Source organism: Neophocaena asiaeorientalis, unplaced genomic scaffold (genome assembly GCF_003031525.2).
Source record: "Neophocaena asiaeorientalis asiaeorientalis breed wild unplaced genomic scaffold, Neophocaena_asiaeorientalis_V1.1 scaffold9, whole genome shotgun sequence".
NCBI classification, from domain to species: Eukaryota; Metazoa; Chordata; class Mammalia; order Artiodactyla; family Phocoenidae; genus Neophocaena; species Neophocaena asiaeorientalis.
In genome coordinates this window covers 607,333-627,266 of record NW_020171825.1, presented here as the reverse complement: position 1 = coordinate 627,266, position 19,934 = coordinate 607,333, and the positions used below count along the sequence as shown (strand labels likewise).

General features: G+C 48.6%; 1 protein-coding gene across 1 annotated transcript in view; it reads right to left on the bottom strand.

Annotated features, from left to right (window-relative positions):
- TMTC4 (transmembrane O-mannosyltransferase targeting cadherins 4) overlaps positions 1-14,885 on the bottom strand; it is a 61,751-nt gene extending 46,866 nt beyond the window's left edge. The window contains exons 1-4 of the mRNA XM_024740076.1: positions 14,791-14,885; positions 9,200-9,415; positions 5,274-5,389; positions 3,924-4,140 (exon numbers count right to left, since the gene is read on the bottom strand). Of these exons, the coding sequence (XP_024595844.1) occupies positions 3,924-4,140; positions 5,274-5,389; positions 9,200-9,361 (495 nt within the window). The 5' untranslated portion in view covers positions 9,362-9,415; positions 14,791-14,885. The remainder of the gene's footprint in view (positions 1-3,923; positions 4,141-5,273; positions 5,390-9,199; positions 9,416-14,790) is intronic.
- Between the last annotated feature and the right edge of the window lie 5,049 nt (positions 14,886-19,934).

The window sequence follows — 19,934 nt, the reverse complement described above, 5'->3', positions numbered from 1 at the left end:
CTAGCACCTGGATGGGACATACATCAAACCCTTCACTGTGATTCTCTAGGTATCGCTTTAATGGCTGGGAAGTTCATCTTTTCTTAAAGTGAGATATATGATAAGTCAGACACAGAGTAAAGACTATCCTACAAATGGAGATGGGAGAGTATACAATGAATATGAAAATTACTACATTTACATATGATTCCCAGGTGCGTCTACAAGCAATAGCTAAAAGGAATGCCTTTTAGGAGCAGTTTCCTGCTACGCTGGTTAGATATGACGGTCTGAGGCAATCATCCATTCCGATGGTGAACTGCTGACGGAGGGGCACGTGGCAGCCCAGGGTGTCATGCAATCACTAAGAAGATTGACAGCTGAGTCCAACCTGTGACTGCCACGCACATGAAACAACCTCCCGGGAAGGAAGCTAAGGACAAACAAAGGTTCAGCAGATCTGAGCCAAGTATGCCAGCATGCCAGAGGGTTAAATGGTACAATTACTTCATGAAGGCAGTGAATATGTAATAAGACTTCTGGAATCCTCTGGCCTGTAACTCACTCACTCAGAGACACAGTGAAATCGGGGATGCAGCGAGACCCAACACAGAGCCGGGCACACAGTGGGTGCTGGGTCACTGTCCATTGCTGCGTGAATCCCAAAGATGCTTCTGTAAACACTGGGAGGTGCGGGGGTGGGGGGCAGAAAGCAGCAGACAGAGGACACAGCAGCTCAGGGTGAAGCAGGTACACGCTCTGCAGCTCCGGGGTGAGTGATGGAGGGGGCGCCTGGTGCTCTGGGCCTCCCATCAGGACCAGAGATGGGTGGGAACTGTGGCTCTCTACAGGGCCTGAGGATGGCGGGGAATCCCAAGGCCTTTCAGAGGATAAAGTGAGCAAAGCCAACCCAGAGAAGTGTATCCAAAAAGGTCCTTAGAGCAAGGGGGTCGAGGAAGCAGGGGCTGGGGGATGTGGAGGGTCAGGGAACAAGGTTTCTTGAACTGAGTGAGGGGGAGGGAAGTGGTTTGGATAAACACCAGGAATAGGGGCCCAAAAGGCCAGCCTAAACCACTTGTTATCTGAGTGGCTGAGGTACATTAAAGACTCTCACTAACTTATATAATATTGTAAATCAACTAAACCTCAAAAAAAAAAAAAGACTCCCACTAAAATGAACTTTGAACATCATAAACTCATTTTAAAGCAAACAGTCTGCCTTTGGTTCACTGAAGATACTCCCAAGTCTTAAGCGATGTACGTCACATCGTCTGACATGAAGAAAAACAAGTTTTAAAAAGTATGGCAAGTGTTTCAGAGTAAAGAGTATTTAGTCCTTCAATGAATTTTTGGCATAGTAATTAAAGAGAGATTTCATAGAAAAGAAATTTTAAAGGCTACCCAAGGAGGCACTGAGTTTAACGGTTTGGGGAATGGGCATGGGTACGGAGAGATTTTATTTTTCTTTTCGGATATTTGCGTATGTCTTTTCAGGCAAATTTATTTACAAAGGCTATTTTTTTTTTCTTACAAATAACCTGAAGCACTCACATCAGAGTGTTCTAGAGAAGTCACTGCAACTCCCCGAATCCATACAGCAGGAGGTGGTGGCATTTCCCCACAGGGAACAATTTGCACTGGGGCCATGGAAGGAATGAGGGGAAGGGGAAAGGGGGAATGTTTCACCATCCAATTCCTTCAGGTTAAACTCTGGGTTTATTGGATGGGCAGGGTTATTAAGAAGACCCAAGCTTCCCTCTTTGACACCCGAATTCAAGCAATTTGAAATTTTCACCAATGTTTGGTGGAAAAGGAAAACCTACAATAACACTGGTGTCCTCAGGGAACTCCCTGGGGCCTCCATCCTGGTCTCTAAACAGACAAGAGGTAAGGAAACCCCCTCTCTTAGCTCTTCTCCGTCCCTTGGTGATTCAACCCACAGCCCAGAGCACAGGGTGCTTCCTCAGTACTGGTCCAGAGAGCTCTGAGGAACTCTCCTTCCAGGGTTTCCTTGGGTGGGCCTTGTTTTTGCTCACTGTTTAAGTGGGTTAAATGTAGAGTGGGAAATAACAGCGGGGTATGGAGAGGATGAAAACAGAATACCGACTATTTGTCAAAACGAGGAAAGGTGAACATACAAATGATCTGTTTTAGAAATGCTATTTTTCCATGACCCATAACTTTTTCTTATAGTTTGAACGGCTTTCATGGAAAGGAGGGAGAGGAGAGATGAAGACATTTTTCAAATATTCTCTTCTCTCCTATAGCTGGACCTCCCTTGGGTTAACATGTTCCCACATTGCATTTAGCTAGGGGGTGTGTGTGTGTGTGTGTGTGTGTGTGTGTGTGTGGGTATGTGTGTGTGTGGGTGTGTGTGTGTGTGTGTGTGGGTATGTGTGTGTGTGGGTGTGTGTGTGTGTGTGTGTGTGTGGGTATGTGTGTGTGTGGGTGTGTGTGTTTATACACATCCAGTTATACTTGTCGGCATTTCAAATTTTTCTATAAACTAACTTCTCATATTTAAAAGCAGAATTTTAGAAACATTTCTTTGGTTAACAATTCAAGTATTTCATTTTGCTTTTTAAGATTACACAAAATTAGACAAGGACCAAAACAGTAAATCAGTATTTTTGCCAGAAATTCCCTTATTTCTGATAAATGTGTACAACACTATTGTTTAGACCATAAAGAGAACTTGCATGGAAACAAATTCTAACCTGATCACAAATCTATCATCTATCATCTATCGTCTATCGGTATTTATCATACCATAGTTCCCAATCCCTTAAGTCCTCTGAACCTGCTGAAGTAAAAAAATTATGAGACTTTTAAAAAAGCTTTCAAGTAGTAAGATATTAGAAGGAGGTTGTGAGAACAATCCTGCAATCTTTTTAATACCAAAGAACAGATAGTTTAATAATATTAACAAAATCAGATGCTAAAGGCAGGAATTCCTCCCAGTATTTTGAAACTGACTTCAAGATGCTCAATGCAATTGGTCAAAACGCAGGTATTTAAATACATACCGAATGCAGAAATCTATTGTGGAGAAGCAAGAAGGTCCATGTGGTATTTTATACTAGGTACTTCACACTTACAGAACGAATAACTAAAATCAAACATGCTGACTTACATTTTCAAAGGGTTCCATGGCAGTGGGGTAGAGTGGTTCCTGAAAACCTCACAAGTGTTTGGTTAAATCCCAACAGAGTTTGCACTGAACACATTCAGCAGCGGCTCAACGGATTAAAAGCAGGAGCTGCCTGACTACATGGGCTGAGAAGCCAGGTGGGGAGAATTCAGGAGCAAGTCCCAGCAGGATGCGGGGACCCACTTTCCAGGTCAACTCAAAGCATGCTGGCCTCTCCTGGGCTCAGGCTCGGATGACCAGATCTTAAGTTCTATCCCTGCATCCACCAGCTACGTGACTGACCTGGGTAAGTCCTTAATTTGTCCTCCCAGGCTGCCTCCTCTTCTGTAAAGTGGAAATTGTTATGCCACCCCAGCTGATCCCACGGAGTTTTGGTGACAATCAGATTAAGTATAAGAAAGTATTTAGGAAGTTATAAAGCTCTCAGCTAACATCGGAAAATTGCATCAGACCCAACCTGGAAGAAAAGTAATCTCAGACTCTGGTTTTTAGACCCCAAAGCTGGGCAAGACTCAACATTCATACCTTCACAATTTGGTCATATAAGGAAACAGAAAGTATTACCAGAGATCATACCACACAGTCATTATACAGTCTTCGCCCATAGGGGACCCTGTGTTTGCCCTAAGAGGGACCTGTTAGCCCTACAAATCATCGTTCTAAATGTCTGAAAGCTTGGGCTTTCTACAGCCATACGAGTATCCGAGGGAAGCCTGTTTTAGGGAATGAGCTGATACACGGACTGCCTGTCCTCCTTATACCAGTGCAGAGGCGGTAGGCGGACGATACTTACACACTCGGTGTGCACCGGGTGCACAGCAAACAGCAGGGCAGCCAGCAGGGACGACCTGGGGGCCAGGTTTAGCCTCCGGCCCTTACTCGTGTACTGCAGGCCCCCAAACAGCACGGAGAAGACGTCCACCAAGAGGATGGAGATGCCACTGTGCAGGAGGATGTTGACCACGTGGAAACTCAAGGGGTGGAAGCCTCCCGACAAATAGCAGTTCATCCTGCAGTGAAAGAAGGGTGTTCACACCAGAGGTCCAGAAGCACGCGAAACAAAATGAGAACCAGCTGGAGGAAAACCCTGGTGCATGAAAATACCAAAGGGAGAAGAGAAAGTTTGATAAAAGTAGCGTCAAGATAAATAATGCCTGTCAAGCTAAGAAGGCTGAAGAAGAGGTAAGAACATAATTAACTGCAGAGCAGAAAATGTAAGATAAGGGCATCTCAGAGGAGTGGGACAGAAAATACTTGGAGAGGAAACGCGAAAGGAAAGCTAGACAGTTTTTTAGTCGTGATAAAGGCAAGACTGTCTCCCAGGAAGATATAACAGACCACACATTACTCAGGCTACCCCATAGGGACCTGGATTTAAGATAGTAGTGTGACTTGCTGATTCCCCCACCCCACCCGGTCCCCACCCCCCGCAAATACTCCTTGACAGTTTGTCCACTAGCCTTCCAGACAATGGAGCTACTTCCTTATAGTCAGGGATTCTTATTTCTGTTGCTTTTCAATCACCAGTGGTTCCAATTCATCATTTCCATGCTTCTTTGAGAGATCTACACACAGGTATCTAACGCATCCAAGAAACAGCTACGCATGGGAACTTTTGTGAGACGAACAAATCTGTTTAATGCAAATAGCTCCCTGATTAATGGGGGGTGGGGAGACTGTCTTAAGCTTCGTTTTGGTTTTGCATATTGATGTGGTCACAGGAGGAGGATTTATACCTTAGCTTTTTATAATGAAAAAAAAAAATCACAATTTCATTAGATGCTACATGTTGCCTTGACATATTGTTTCCTCAGTATTAACTCACAAAGGGTCCCACCTCCAAGAACTGTGCAAAAACACGGACCACTTCACCAAGTTATCCTTGCCCAGACCCAGGCTAATCTTCTCAGTGTGGCTCCACTGTCAGTGTCTGCATCGCCAAAGCAGCATCACCCTAAAGCGATGCTTCCAACCTAACTCCTAATGGCTGGAATTAGCATGTATTTCTTGGAGACCCACGTAGTGAGTGGCTTATACGTCCCTCCGGACCACTGACCCAGGAACCTTGTCACATACTACCTGGTACAACGTCAGGCACAAGCCTTGGGTGCCCCTCCCATACAGCCGTCCTGTCGCACCTCACCTGAAAACCAGCACCGTGAGGGGTCGGTAGGACTTGTGACTTGTGTTGCTGCTCAGCTGATTGCCCCAGAAGTCATGATGCCACAGGTCCCCGAGGGGCGTTTCTGCTCGGAGGTCCTGCGGGAACACACCAGAAGAGGGATCAGGGCTCCTCCCTCACCCTGGGCGGAAGTCCTCTCTTCTCCATCTCTCCCACCAGTCCTGGGTCAAGCCACCGTCATCCTCACCCAGGACCCAGATGGGCCTCCTCGCGGGTGCGCTGCGCCCTCTGCCTGTTCTCCAGTAATCCCTCCAAGATGCTCACCCTCCCCTTCCAGGACCAAGCCGACTTCCTGACACAGATGCCAGTGTGTGGTGCCCTGGCTCCTGCTGAACTCTGCAGGCTCATCTCGCAGACTCTGTGTTCTGCTCCTGGCCTTCGTCTGGTCCCCACGCGACTCCTGCTGCCACCCACCTCAAGGCTGTGCACGCACAGGTCTCTGCCCAGACCGCCACCCCTCAGCTCCCCACAGCTCAGCTGCTTCGGCTCTTCGTATCTCGGCCACTGGGCTGCGACCTTCTTGAGCTGATGCGATTCCCTTCCCTTTGGGGCATCTCGCGCCTGTCCTCACAGCACCTGCTGCAGGGCAGTTTATAATCATGTGACCCCTATCTGTCTGCCCCACTGGACTGGGGCTCCTCGAGGCCTGGGCTTTCCTGCGTTTGGTGGGAGTACACAGAAGGTGCTCAATCCATGCGGAATGCATGAATGGACCATATAGCTAAGTGAGATCACTATTACTCTCTCTCATATCCAATACATAAGGTAATTTACCAAAAATATCCCAGTTCAAACCTAAGAGTAAGCATATAGATTTTAAAGTTTCCCATTTTTGATCATGAGCTAAGCAGATAGTAAAATTACAGAAAAAACAATTTCCATCTAATTTTTATGGATAAAAATTACTAAATATGTTAAAATGATACCTACCGTATAGGGTAGTTTAACTTGGTACTGAACTACAGATACTTTAAAATGAATCTTTTGTTCTTTTTACATTTAAATATGAAACTAGATTACTTAAACTGTGTTTAACAAGAAGAAAGGCACTTGCAGTAGGTATCAAAACTGAATGTTAATTTTTTCTTCACAGCACAATTAAACAGGAACATTTTAGGATCTAGAAATTATGATGTAATAAGCACTGCATGGTGTAGCAGTCAAGATTCTTCACTGCAGTAACCAAAACAACTCTGATTAACTTAAGTGAAAAAAGGAATGCCTTAAAAAAGATCACAAGGCCCAACGACTCCCAGGTGGGCTGGAAAACCTAGTTTGGGGCTGTGCAGCACGAAGGGCACCAACAAATCAGACCGCCGCACATCTTGCTGAGGCTGCCTGGCTGCCCGCAGACCCCTCTTCTCTGTGTGACTAGCCCCTGGCTCCAACAGGTGGGTGTATCTGATGGGAGCACCTTTGCCTGGGTCTGCATCCAAACTGGACAGTCTTTGCAGCTCACAAGTGTTTGAAGATGGAGAAGGCCCCAAATGGAAGAAGTGTGTCACATCATGGGCAGCCCAAGAGAGCAACCAGTGTCCAACACACACTGGCATTCAGTGAGTATTTGTTACTTAGGAGCTTAATGACTCAAAGGGAAAAGCTTGGGGACAGGCAGCAGAGGTGAGCTGGTCACCTGACACCCACTTTGAGGGTGAATTTCACTTCCATTGGGTATCAGCTTCAGAGGCCTTGAGTGTCTGGACCTCCCTCTCAGAGTTGATTTGATATTTCACGAAGGTCGTGGGATCCACCCACTAACTTAGGTTACTCCATTACCATGCTGGAAGTCCATGAACTTTTGCATTGTCCCAGAAGTACCTGCTCAGTTGTGAAGGAATTGAGCAGAAGATCTTTCCCTCCATTTGAGCAGAAAATGAACACCAGCAAAGCTCTAAATATTTGATTAGGTGTAGCCTACACACAGCAGGGTGCGCCACAGGAAGAAAGGTTAATTTTTCCTCCTAATGATTTATGGAAAAGATGTGTCGTGTCTGAAATTCTTGCTAACTCCACGGTCTCAAAGAAAATCATCATCTCAATGAAAAAAGGCAACTCAACACTACAAGGAAGCATCTGGAAAACAGTCTTCAACACCAATAAAATCCAGTAACAGCCTGTTTCACATTACTGTAGGCATGGTGCCAATGAACAGAGGAGGGCCTTTCATTAAACAGGAAAGGCAAAAAAGGGGGCTAGCAAGTTAACAAAGGGGCACCGTGTGATGCTCTAGAAAACACTGCCAAGACAATGTACGGTAGGGCCACAAAATGGCTTCATCTGCCTTTCCTCACAGGAAGGAAAGAGAATTACAACCTCATACCTGGGCATCTGATGTACGACATAGCTCCTGTCTCCCCTGCCTCGCTCACCAAAGTTCTTCGACATGGGTCCTGAGTTAACACTTTATATATCCTCTACTTTATTAGAGTGTTAGAGTCAAGAAACTCTCAACAAATGGAATTTTAAAAATAAAGGCATAGCCTCATATGCCTGTTAGAAAAGCAATTCTAATAGCTATTAAGCCACCCATGTGACATAGTTGCTTAGAGCTACACACTTCTTTTTGTTTTAAGCACTGTTTCAAAAAGAACTGAAACAGAAACATCTGCAGTAAACTGCTGGGTGAACTTGAGGGAAATTACAAGTGAAGAACTTGGATTCAAAATAAACATCAACAAGGAGGCGGTCTGCTGTCGAAATCCAGAAAATCAGAAAATCATTTAGAGTATGTTACAAATAAAATATCTGCAAAACAGTCATCTCCTTACCCCTCACCCTCTCTTCCCCGGCCCACAGAATACCTGTTTGTTACATAGAGAATTTTTCTCAATACTTTCAATATGAAAATGACTCTTTCCGAATTTGGGGAATCCATGACTTCAAACTTTTAGGAGCATTTAAGGACAGTGTTACAAAGAGATGCTACAATTTCACCTACTAGAGAAAGAGATTAGTAAACTCCTTCAAGTTCTCTTCTCCCGTTAAGGCACACACAGAGTATGTGCTGAGCGGTGAGACTGTCACAAAGGCTCTAACCTGTGCTGTTTCCACATACTTTCTCCTCTGGGCTCTCCCTGCCTCCAAGTTTCTTGCTCTGATTTTCTTTTAGCTCGCTGAAATCTTTTTTCTTCCCTGCCCACAAACCTATTTCTTCTTCCCTACCTCTAGTCAGCGAGTGAAGGAGAATATCATTTTCCCCGCGCCTACTGGTGAGCAAAACTGGCTGGGATTTTGCAAACTCAGCAAACCTGAGTCTCCAAACATGAAATGAGCAGGAACTGCAGCTTCTGCGGGCAGCACAATCCTGGTCCTCCACAGCTGTCGGCAGGCTGTCCTGATGCTCTCAGCGAAGGACAAAGAAGCCAGCTCGCTGCCTGCTGCTGAGGATGCACCTTCGTACGGCAGGGGAAACGCATGATTCGTGCGTGTGTGTGTGTGTGTGTGTGTGTGTGTGTGTGTGTGTGTGTGTGTGTGTGTGTGTGTGTGTGTGTGTGAGAGAGAGAGAGGGGCGACTGTTCTGGCCTAGAGTTCTGGAAATCTGTCACAAAACCTGAAATAGTCTGCAATGCCCCGCAAAACCCTGGCCTTGTCATCTTAGAGTAATGGTCTCTCTGATACGTGCGTGGACTGGGGCCTCATGTAGGGCACACAGCCAGGGTAAAGCTTGAGGTTAGGCAGGGCTTGGAGACCCTGCTGCCAGTGATAAAAGGGGCCCTAAATCAAGGAGATGCTCTCTAAAAGAGATGGGAAATCCAGAGCACGATGGGGGCCCAGGCAAAGGCTCAGCCGAAGTTCAGTAGAGAAGAATTCAACACCGATGCAGAGCATCACTGGGACGTAGGCAAGTGGTTAATGTCAGTTTACCGAAGAGACATTAAGATACGGACCTTATTGTTAACAATTGCTTCAGAGTCGTCAAAGACAAAGTCTCCATCGTAGCTACGTGCGAAACACACGAGGGAAACAAATCCCACAAGTAACTTAGCCCAGAGAGGAGGAAGAATGGAAGACGGAATGATGTGATCCAAATCGGCATCCCACTCGGCCATCCTGAAAACTGCGGGCCGCCGGCCTCTTGCTCCAGCATTATGCTGGCTAGAAACCTGCAAGAAAAGCGACACGACATAAATATTGATCATTGCCTTGTTAGGAATGTTTATACAGTAGACATGTTTACCTCAAGTGAAAAAGAGCTAGACACTCTTATTCATTTATGCTCTGAGTTTATAGGATGTGATCATTAACAGCTTTATATCATCGTTTCAAAACTCGAGTGGACAGAAAAATCACGTGGGACACATGTAGATTCTCCTGGGCCCAAATACAACCTACCAAGTCAGAAGTCCTTGGGCTTCTGACGCTGGATTATCCTTGAGAAACATTGATTTAAGGGAATCCTATGTTTATCAGCCCCATAAGGCAAATCATTTTTATAGTCCTTGAACCAGTTTACAAAGTTGAAAAAAAAACCAGTTACCATCTTGCTTCTTCCAACCAAGAAAAATCAATAAATATTCCTTGTTGGGTCTTAGCACATTGTGTGTGTTCGTGTGTGTGCGTGAAGTATGGTCCTGACTCTGAAAGAGCTTACAGTCTATCTGCAGAACACAGACACTCCTGCCAGTTAAATGAAAATCTGGGAGAGAGTTTAATAGAGGTGAGGTCGCAGGGCACATGACCGTGGTTCCCACACAGGGGACAGACAGAGGAAGGAGGGCACACTGCAGACTGACAGGCTGGGGACGGCATCATTCCAGAAGGAGGAACTGAACCCTAAAGGAGAACACTGGGAGCTATTCCAGGTGAGGACACGACCTCCAATATTGGTGAAGGAGTCAAGTTAAAAACAGACACGTCTTTTAACTTTTCTTTCAAAGGGGCAAACGTTAAAGCCAGAAATTTCATTTCTCAGTCTTGGCCATTTCTTAGTTCTGTGGCCCTGTGTGTGCCACCTATCCTTAGGAGTCCACTTCTTGTGTACTTTGCAAACCCAAAGAACTTTCCAGCAGTGAGAGTTGCCTCAGAGCTTCCTGACTTGGAATTTGCCCAAACAAATACCAAACTCCCCCTCCTCTCCAATCACACTGCATCTGTCCCCATTCCCCACACCCTCAATAGGCACTTCCTTTGGTTCTACCAGGATCACGTCTGGGTCAAACTGCTTAGAGGTTCCAATCCTGTGTAACTTTGGCCAAGTTACTTCACCTCTCTGGGCCTCAGTTTCCTCACCTCTAAAATGGGGATGATAACTGGGTCCGCCTTACATGGTCGTCATGAAGGTTAAGCAACACACCCACCTGAAGTGCTTAGAAACACTGCCTGGGTTTAATGAACGCCGAGGGAAGGTTACTTGTTATTACTAGTACTTTCTTCAAAGAGGGAGAAAACACAGGCACAGAATTATTCTCTTTTGAGAATCCCCTGGAGGATTTGGTGTACTGGTACTGAGGCTCTCGTCTTCCCCAGTAAGGGAGCACGGCCCCACTCCTTCATGCTGAGATGGAAGAAAACCCCAAGTCCCTTGATTGGAGAGGCAGTTTAGATGTACAGCGGACCCTTGAACAACTCAGGCGTTAGGGGCACTGACCCTCCTCGCAGTTGAAAATCTACGTATAACTTATTATAAGTTCGTATCTGTGGCGCCTCCCCATCCGGGGACTCAATTAACCACAGATCTTGTAGTAATGTAGTCTTTTTTTATTTTTTAGCCTCGCTAAAAAATGGGGCATGCAGGATCTTAGTTCCCAGACCAGGGATCAAACCCACGCCTCCTGCAGTTCTGTTTTGTTTTAGTACTGTAGTCTTTGCTACGGAAAATAGTCTGCATATAAGTGCACCCATGCAGTTCAAAACCGTGTTGTTCAAGGGTCAACTGTATTTGTTTCCAGGTGTCCAAGGAAATACCCCAGATTATGGAATCAATAAGAAGTCAGCCCAAGAGGCCATCCAAGGTCACAGGTGCTGGAAAGCGGTTCAAGTTTACAATCCGGAAATGAAAGGCTCTGCAACTCTCTCAGCACTGGGCCCTAGAGCTTCTCCACCTGATGTAACTCATGCTCTCAGCAAGTGCAGGGGGTGGGGGAGGGAATATTCCAGCCACTATCTGCTGGTTTTTTTTTTTTTTTTTTTCTTTTTCACTGAAAGGATAAAGCACTGGTCAAATCCAAATCACAGTTGCAAACACCACAGAGGTCACCACGCAGGCCCCAACCACTGTGTGTACATTTCAGCTAAAGAAATTACCCCTGCTACTAAAAATGAAATAAATAAGCGTAAAGGACTGAATAGTTAGGAAGTTACCCTGACTTAACATGGAGGGAATAAAAGCGTTCTTTGATTTACAAAGTGAATGTGAAGGAAAGCAAATACTCTTTATCAATTTTAAATGCAAAATAGAGCTGTGAGCTGACAAGCGGTCCCATAACTGGTCTTGATGTTATCTGCTTCAGGCCCAAATATTTGAAGTGTTTCACAAGCGGTTCTGTGAGGTTCAAATGGCCCTCCAGGAAGAATACTGGGTCAGGAAATAATCTGTGCTCCTAAATTAGTTGCTGAGCCTCCCTTTTCATCTCAGATTGTTCGTAACACATACCAATCGCTTTGGTACTCGGACGGAAGGCAGACTACAGACCTGAACATCTGGGGTGCCCAGGCGGCCAGGCCTGGACTCCTGGGGGAGTCAACAGGATGGGTGAGGCAATCTTAGAATGAGCTCCCCCTCTTCTCTGGCAGGGACATCGGGAAGCCTAGCATCGGTCCCGTCCCCGTCCAGGCTGGCTCTTCCCTCCTCATTGCTGAGTCCCTCCCCTGGTCACCAAGATTCTCACATCTCTGCTGCCCCAGAGAACACTCACAAATGCCCTTTCCACTTCAGGTGTGATTGTCAATGGGTATCAGAGGATAGTTCCAAAAATATTGTGGATTAGCAAATGCGATACAGGTACAGTGCGTTAGGAATCTCAGTCCAGCCCCGTGGTTAAGAGCACAGGCTCTGGAGGCACACAGATTTGGACTGGCTACCGGCATGACCCTGAGCTACCTAGTCCTTCTGAGGATCCATTCCTCAACAGCACAATAGGGTATCACTACTGACTCCAGCGGGTTGTGCTAAGGATTAAATAAGACCATATATGGAAACAATTAGCTCCCAAGACTGTAATCATTTTGGAGAGATTAGTACCAAGTGACCAGCCCCTGACCTCCTGTCTTGGGATCACCAGTGTTGCCATTCCTGAAGATGCGCTAACCAACCAAGGCGAGCAGTAGCCCATCAGGTGACCTGATGCAATTGAGAAAAGGGCACCCTTCTTTTGGGCAGACCCGGTGCACTGCTTCCCTGGCCAGGCATCTGTATGTCCTGCATAAAGTGCACGGCTGTACACCCTGATCCTCTTCCTCCAACAGTAGATGGCCTTTTTTCTGCAATGTTCCCAGCCAGGCTTGGTGCTCAGGTAAAAGAAGCCCTGCCGGTATGAGGTGGTACATGGAGGGAGACGGGTCCCCTCCACCTTTTTTGTATCCAGGCCATGAACCAGGAAGGCACACAGTTCTGTTTCTCTCTTGATGGGCCCTGGGAGGCATGGCCCCATTCCTCTTCTACAGGGGATGTCCTGCCTGGGAGCCCGGGCTCCTGGGCCATGGCTGGATAGTAAGTTTGCCTTACGGACTGAGAATAATGGAGCAACACAGTGGCCTCAGGCTCAGCCCAAGCAGAGCTCCAGCCAGTTTTACCAGTGACAATGCTAGTGTTGATTCCTATCTGACTCCTGTGCCGATCTCCCACTGTGTTGAGAATTGACTGACGCCTATGAGTAGTTGGATTTGGAACGAAGCAGAAGTCTCTATATTCTCAATTTCTCAAACTCCTTATATCAAGCCTCTATTTTCAGGGGGTTAAAACAAATTAACCGATCATCAATGAAAAGGTCAAAAAGACCTCGAACAGGGATCCCACGCCACCCCTCAAAAGCAAACATCAGTCACTGAGCTGCGAACCCTGGGGACCTGGTGACAGCTGACACAGCAGCCTGGACTGGCAGATCAAACCTAAGTGATCCATGGAAAAATCAGCAGCAACCACCTACTAAAGAATATTCTTCCCCCTACACTGACGGGCCTTCTCGCATCAGGCTAGCCTTTCTACCCCATCAGTAACAATCCATCCACACACCAGTTGCCCTCTGCCAGGCTGAGATGAGACAGTGCCTCTGGAATTCCGAATAAAGAACACAGTTGTTTCTGACCCAGAATGTGGAGACCTGAGTTGACTGCTCCTTTCTTGGGGCCCCCAAGGCACGGGAGACAATCATCTCTACCGCTCTCCACCACGCAGCGCTGAACACAATACTACTCGAGGTATCTTCCTCTTGTGCTTGCCTTCCCAGTTTCTTAATTCAGTAACACATGAGGGCCATGCCTGCCAATAGCCGAGAATGACTGCGGAGGTTCGACATTCACAGTTCCACTGTCCCACAAAGTTTCCAGCTTGCTAGCTTGTAGCCATTTTCCCATCTAAGTCGGCCGGTGTCACTTTACCCCACCTCCATCTGGGGCGCGCCAGGCACGGTCGGGACTGCGGTAAGAGGGGACAGGGAGGGGATCCAGTCAGTCCTCACTGTTAATTGTTTCTCAAGAAATTCTCCCCATCCATCTCTCTCTGAGAGAAAGCAGTGTGGGACGATTCACAGTGCTCTAGCTAGATCTTTCCTCTAACTCCTCCTTTCTTTTGTGTGTGGTTAAAAAAAGAAGAAAACACACACACAGCCTACAGTCACAACATCAACAAGACCAGAAGCCCCGCGGAGCTCGCTGGAGGTGAGACGGCGGTTGCGCCACCTGCTCTGCTTCCCCAAACTCCAAGCCCGGGCAGAGAAGTGGCAGCTCGGTGGTCCCGGGCGCCCCGACCCAGAGCACGCCGCTCTGCCCGGCAGCCAGCGCCGAGTGGCTGGCACTCGCGGCGCTGCAGGGGAGCCGCCTTTAACCCAGAGCAGGAGGCCGAGCGGCCCGCCTGCGCCCAGCCACCGCCCGCACTGCGGCCAGCTGGCGGCCAGGCGCGGGGTGGCGCGGGGTGGCGCGGGGCTCCGCGGCCCGGTGGCCGCTCCGGGGACACGCCAAAGGCGCCCGTGCACCCGGGGTCGACGAAGCGCCACGCTGCTGGAGTGAACAGGGGCGGAGATGAGAGCGCAGGGGCGCGGGCAGGCGGAGCATGCACCCTCCACGCCGCGCCCTTTGTCCCGCGTGCTGCTTACACCCGGGCGCATGGCGACGGGGCCCGCAATCCCGGTGACCCCGGCCCCGGCCACAGCCCGGGTCCCGGAGCCAACTCCTCCAGCAGCACCGCCGCCCGGCCCGGGCCGGACCGCAGGGCTCGGGGCGCGGCGGCAGTAAGGAAGAACCCCGCGTCCGCTCCGCACCCAACTCCGCTCGCCCCGCGGCGCTCGGCAGCGCTCGGCCCTGCAGGGGCCGCCCCGCCCGTTACCTGCAAGGAGCCCGAGCGGCGGCCACATATCCCTCCTGGGCGCTGAAAGCCCGGCGGCTCTCGGTACCAGCCTGGAGCCGGGCAGGGGGAGGGGCCTCCCGCGCCGCTCCCCCGCTCTCCGCCCCCCGCCCCTCCCCCGGCGCCCCGCGCCTCCCGCACAGTCCTCAACTCCCCACGCGTACTGGCGATCACTCTCACACTCCCGCCTCGGCCCTCCTCCCTCCTCGCGGCCATTGGCTGATTCTGCCGTCACTTTCACGCTGCCGCCGGTCCCTCTTCAGCTCATTGGTGGGCGCGCCTGTGACGTCATGCCAGAGGGCCCTAGTCGCGGCGGAGGAGTCGCAGGGACAGACTGACTCGGTGGCCGAGGAGGAAGCGGAGTTCTGGGCGCGGAACCTGGGCGGGGTCGGGGGTCGGGGCGGGAAGGGGCGGCCCCAGCCTGGCCCCGGGAGGCGGGCTGCGGGAGCTGGCCTGAGCGGGACGCCGCGGGCATATCTCTCTCCCTCCTGCTGTCCGCCGCGCCGGAGCCTATTCCTGACCTGTCTCGCGGTCCTTGCGCTGTCGGTGGCGCTCGGCGGAGGTACTGGAGGGTCCCTGCAGGAAAAGGAGCTGGGTCGGAGCGACCAGAACTCTAGACTTCTTCCTGTCTGGGAGGGGTTGTTTCAAGTGTGTGTCTCCACTTTCTGCCTCAGGAAAGAACTGAAACTGCGTTCTTCCATGCAAGGTCCTGCTGCCCGGGCTTTTGTTTTTAGCAGATCCTGTTCCACGGCCCTGGTCTTTATTCTCCTGCTGACCCACAAACCCTGCTCTGGCCCTTCACCTGGCCAGATCCGCCATCCATCCATCGACCATTCACCAAGTCATTGTGACCTAAACTTCCACTCCCAACTGCAATGCCACTCTGCGCATTTCATAACCCCCATTCTTAGTATATTACTGTCTCCTGCTTTAAGAAAAAGAGAAACTTTCCCCACTTTCCACCGCCAAACCTGCAAAGCTACTCCTAAAATCACGGATTCTGAGCCCTCCCCCCATCCTGCCTTTTCCCCCAGTATCACAGAATCCGATCTAAGCTCAGTATCTCCCTTTCAACTTAGATCTGTATCATCAGCATTTATTAGCCCCAAGCCTTCCTCTCTCCTCCACGTACCCTTCCAGCAGCCCCCCTGTCTTGCTTCTATTCTCCATAGCTGAAGTTGTTGAAAGGTTGCCCACACTTTTCTAGCTTCCCAGCTCTCATTCACTTGCTTTCCACATTCCACTGAAACTGCCTTGGCTATAGTCTCCAATAACACCCCCAATCACTAAATACAAAGGACACTCTCCTACTTCATTTTACCTGATCTCTTAGCAAAGTTCATTCTTCCTCCTTAGAACACTTTTGGTGACAGCGGTACTCTGCATCCTGTTTTTCCCGTCTCCTTGGCTTGCTTATCTGCTTCTTGATAACCTCCAAATGACATATTTTAAAGGTCTTGGCCCTTTCCTCACAAGCCACAGCTTTTCCCTGCATGATTTAACACACCACCGACATTTCAATGAATGTCTTCCAAATTTGCAATTCGGATCCTGACTTCTCTGAGCTCCAAACCCAACCCAAGTATCTAGCTTCCTATTCAGCTTCTCCGCTTGGTTGTCAAAAGAATCTTGCATGGAGCACATGCAAAATGGGACGTGTGCTCTCACTGCGTGCTCCTCTTCAGGTCTCCCTGTCATAGTGATGGGTCCAGTAGTTCCCCAATTCTGCATTCACCGTTGGCATGTTAACAAGTCACCAAGATTCTACTTGCTACATGTCTGTCAAACATGAACACTTCTTTCCATTTCCACTGCTACATTCAGTGCTGTGCTACTGTGTGTGTCTTCGTAACCCACATTCAGTGATGTCACATTGGTAGATTGCAGTTGGCCGCTGTGGGAGTATTTACACCGTGGAAATTGGCAATGCAAATCAGAGCTTGATTTGGTGTTTTGCTGACTGTCTTTTTTGCTAGACTAAAGAAAGTGATGGAGGAAATAATAATGCAGATTAAATTTAAACTTAATTTACTAACACTACTGCGCTTAGTTCTGACATGAAAAGATTTTAGTTTAATGGGTTTAATTTGTACAAGGGTGAGACATAGTTGAGCTGATCACATATCAGATATGATATATTGAAGTCCAAACCCCCAGCACATCAGAAGGTGACCTCATTTGGAAATAGGGTCTTTAGAGAGTTAATCAAGTTTGGATAAGGTCATTTGGTGGGCCCCATCTAATACGGCTGGTGTCCTTATCAAAAGGGGGAATTTGGGGCTTCCCTGGTGGCACAGCAGTTGAGAGTCCGCCTGCCGATGCAGGAGACGCAGGTTCGTGCCCCGGTCCGGGAAGATCCCACGTGCTGCAGAGCGGCTGGGCCCGTGAGCCATGGCCGCTGAGCCTATGTGGCTGGAGCCTGTGCTCCCCAACGGCAGAGGCCACAACAGTGAGAGGCCCGCATACCGCAAAAAAAAAAAAAGGGGGGGGGAATTTGAACACAGACAGGGGGAAGACAACATGAAGTCACAGGAGAAGGCAGCCATGTGACAGAGGCAGGGGCAGCAGTGGTGCAGCTACAAGCCAAGGAACACCAGCCACTGCCAGACTCTGGGAAGGGGGAGCCCAGCCCTGCCAACACTGGGATTTTGAAGCTCCAGAGCTGGGAGAAATACATTTCTGTGGTTTTAAGCCTCCCCCTCCCCCCCCCACATCTATGGTGTTTGTTATGCTGTGGAGTCAGAGTTCACTCTGACAACATCCTCAGGAAGGGCTCCTGACCAGCAGGCCTGGAAATGGCTCCCCTGGACACATCTGTTTCAGACACAGGTGCCCGCTCCTGCCATCCCTGTGACTGCACCACGCTGGGGAAGCTGAGGCTACAGCGTCAGGTGCCAGTTCATCATCTGACGACTGAGGGGAAAATCGTCAAGCTGATCACACATCAGATTTTTTTTTTCCTGGCTGTGCCACGTGGCACGTGGGATCTTAGTTCCCGGACCAGTGATCAAACCCGAGCCCCCTGCATTGGGAGCGTGCAGTCTTAACCACTGGACTGCTAGGGAGGTCCCTCACATATCAGATTTAATGACAATAAATGTATTGGGAAAAGGGCAGATTGAGATGCAATTCCATTTGTGAAATCGTGGTTGCATTACAAGCATCAGTTGGATACAGATATAAGCCTTTAACAAAAATCAACAAAAGCATTCCGTGAGAATCCATCTACCATGTGGAATTTGCAGGAAAGTATTTGCATATTTTATCGTTACTTGTAAACTGTGTACTAAAATCCTGTATGTCATTTATAACATTTATAAACATTTGTAATATTTATAATATACATGTGTGTATATATAGACATACATTTTTATTTTCCCTAGAGAACCAGTTGTCAAGCATTTACTAACACATCACGGATTGACGTAGAATTGCCAGTGCATGGTGAAAATTAAAGGTTCTACTTTGTTTTATTCTTGCCTTTCAATGCACTGTAGACAATGCACTCCTTACCACCTCCCCCCAGGACGATGCACTCTCACTGTGGCCACGCTTGTCATGTGACTGTTCCCACTACTCTTAGATTGAAGCCCCACATGCTGCTGCCTGACCTGGCCCCTTGTCTGCTGCTCCTGTCACTTTATTTCCTAAGCTCAGCCACGTTGGCCTTGTATAGGCCTACAGTGTGCTCTGCTCCTTTCCATCTTGGGCCGTTTGCACATCCTGCGAGCACTCCCTCCTGCTGGCTTCCGTGACACGACTAACTCTAATTCATACCTGGGTCTCTGCTCAAATGTCAGTTTCTAGGAAGAGTCTTCCCTGAATTCTCTCTCCAAACCTCCTTAGGTCCCTCTGAATATGCTCTCATAGTTCTTATCACAATTGTAACTAACTAACCATGTGATCATGATACCAAGTCTGTCTCCATCATTAGACTTGCATGGAGGCAAGGACCACATCTGTCTTAACGAATGTACCCCCTGCAGCTGCCATGCCCACCACATAGCAGATGGTCATCAGAGTCTCTCAGAGAGAAGTACATTTCTGAAAGTCATTCTGCATGTTATTGGCAATGCTGGAGTTAGAACTGGAATCTCCTGACTTAATCCAGGGGTGTTTTGATCCATAAACTGCTGAGCTAGCCGTGATCAAAATGATATCATACTATGTGCTGAGCACAGGGGCAGGCTCTGGGGAGAATATAAAGGTTAACATGGTGCTGATTCTGCCTTTCACAATTTATGGCTTAATAAGAAGTAGTAGGTGCAGAGAATATCTCCCTGCTGCCGGACCATACAACGACACCCACCCCTTGGCCTCAGCCCCTTGGACAGGAGCTCTGGGGTCACCATCACTCACAGAAAACACTTAGTATGTGCCAGGGACTGTGCTAGACCCTTTGCATATGTTATTTTAAATATTTCTCACAAAAGCTCTACCAAGTAAATATCATCATCCTCATCTGTAGGAAAAAGAAGCACAGAGGTCCAGGGTCACACAGCCAGCGCACTTCTTAGTGGAGCCAAGGCTGAGAGATGCTGGAGATTAGAGAACCCCTGAAATCCCTAACAAGACTGACTGATACTTGGGGCTCTGAAGAACGAGAACACAGAAGATGGTAAACATCATCTTTCTCCCCCCATGCCTGCTCCCTTTCTCCCTCCTCAGCCGCACATGTCAAAAGTTGTTGGAGGGAGATGAGCCATCTGAGCCTTTTGGGGGGTAACCACATACCTTTTTGAGGACAGGTGTTGTGGGTCCCTTGCCCAGCTGCCACACTTTAGTCTCTGGCTGGTGTATCGTGAGGGTTGTAGCTTCTATCCAGTGCACACGCTGTTCCTTGATGGAACTTCTAACTGGCAAGCAGGAAGGAAGCCTTAGAGTCCCTTTACTGTCACGCTCTTCCCGGGGTCAAGGGGAGCTCATCAAGAGTCCCCCAAATCAAGCGATGCTGTGCACACCTGTGAGAGCTGTGCCCTGCACAGCTCCAGAGGACTCCGTGGACACAAATGGCAAGGCACCCCATGTGTACACACTTCAGAGCCCCAAGACTTCCCAGAAGCCAAAACATCTCAGCCCCACCCGTCACGATCCGTCACCAAACCAGCTGAGAGTAGTTATCCCCC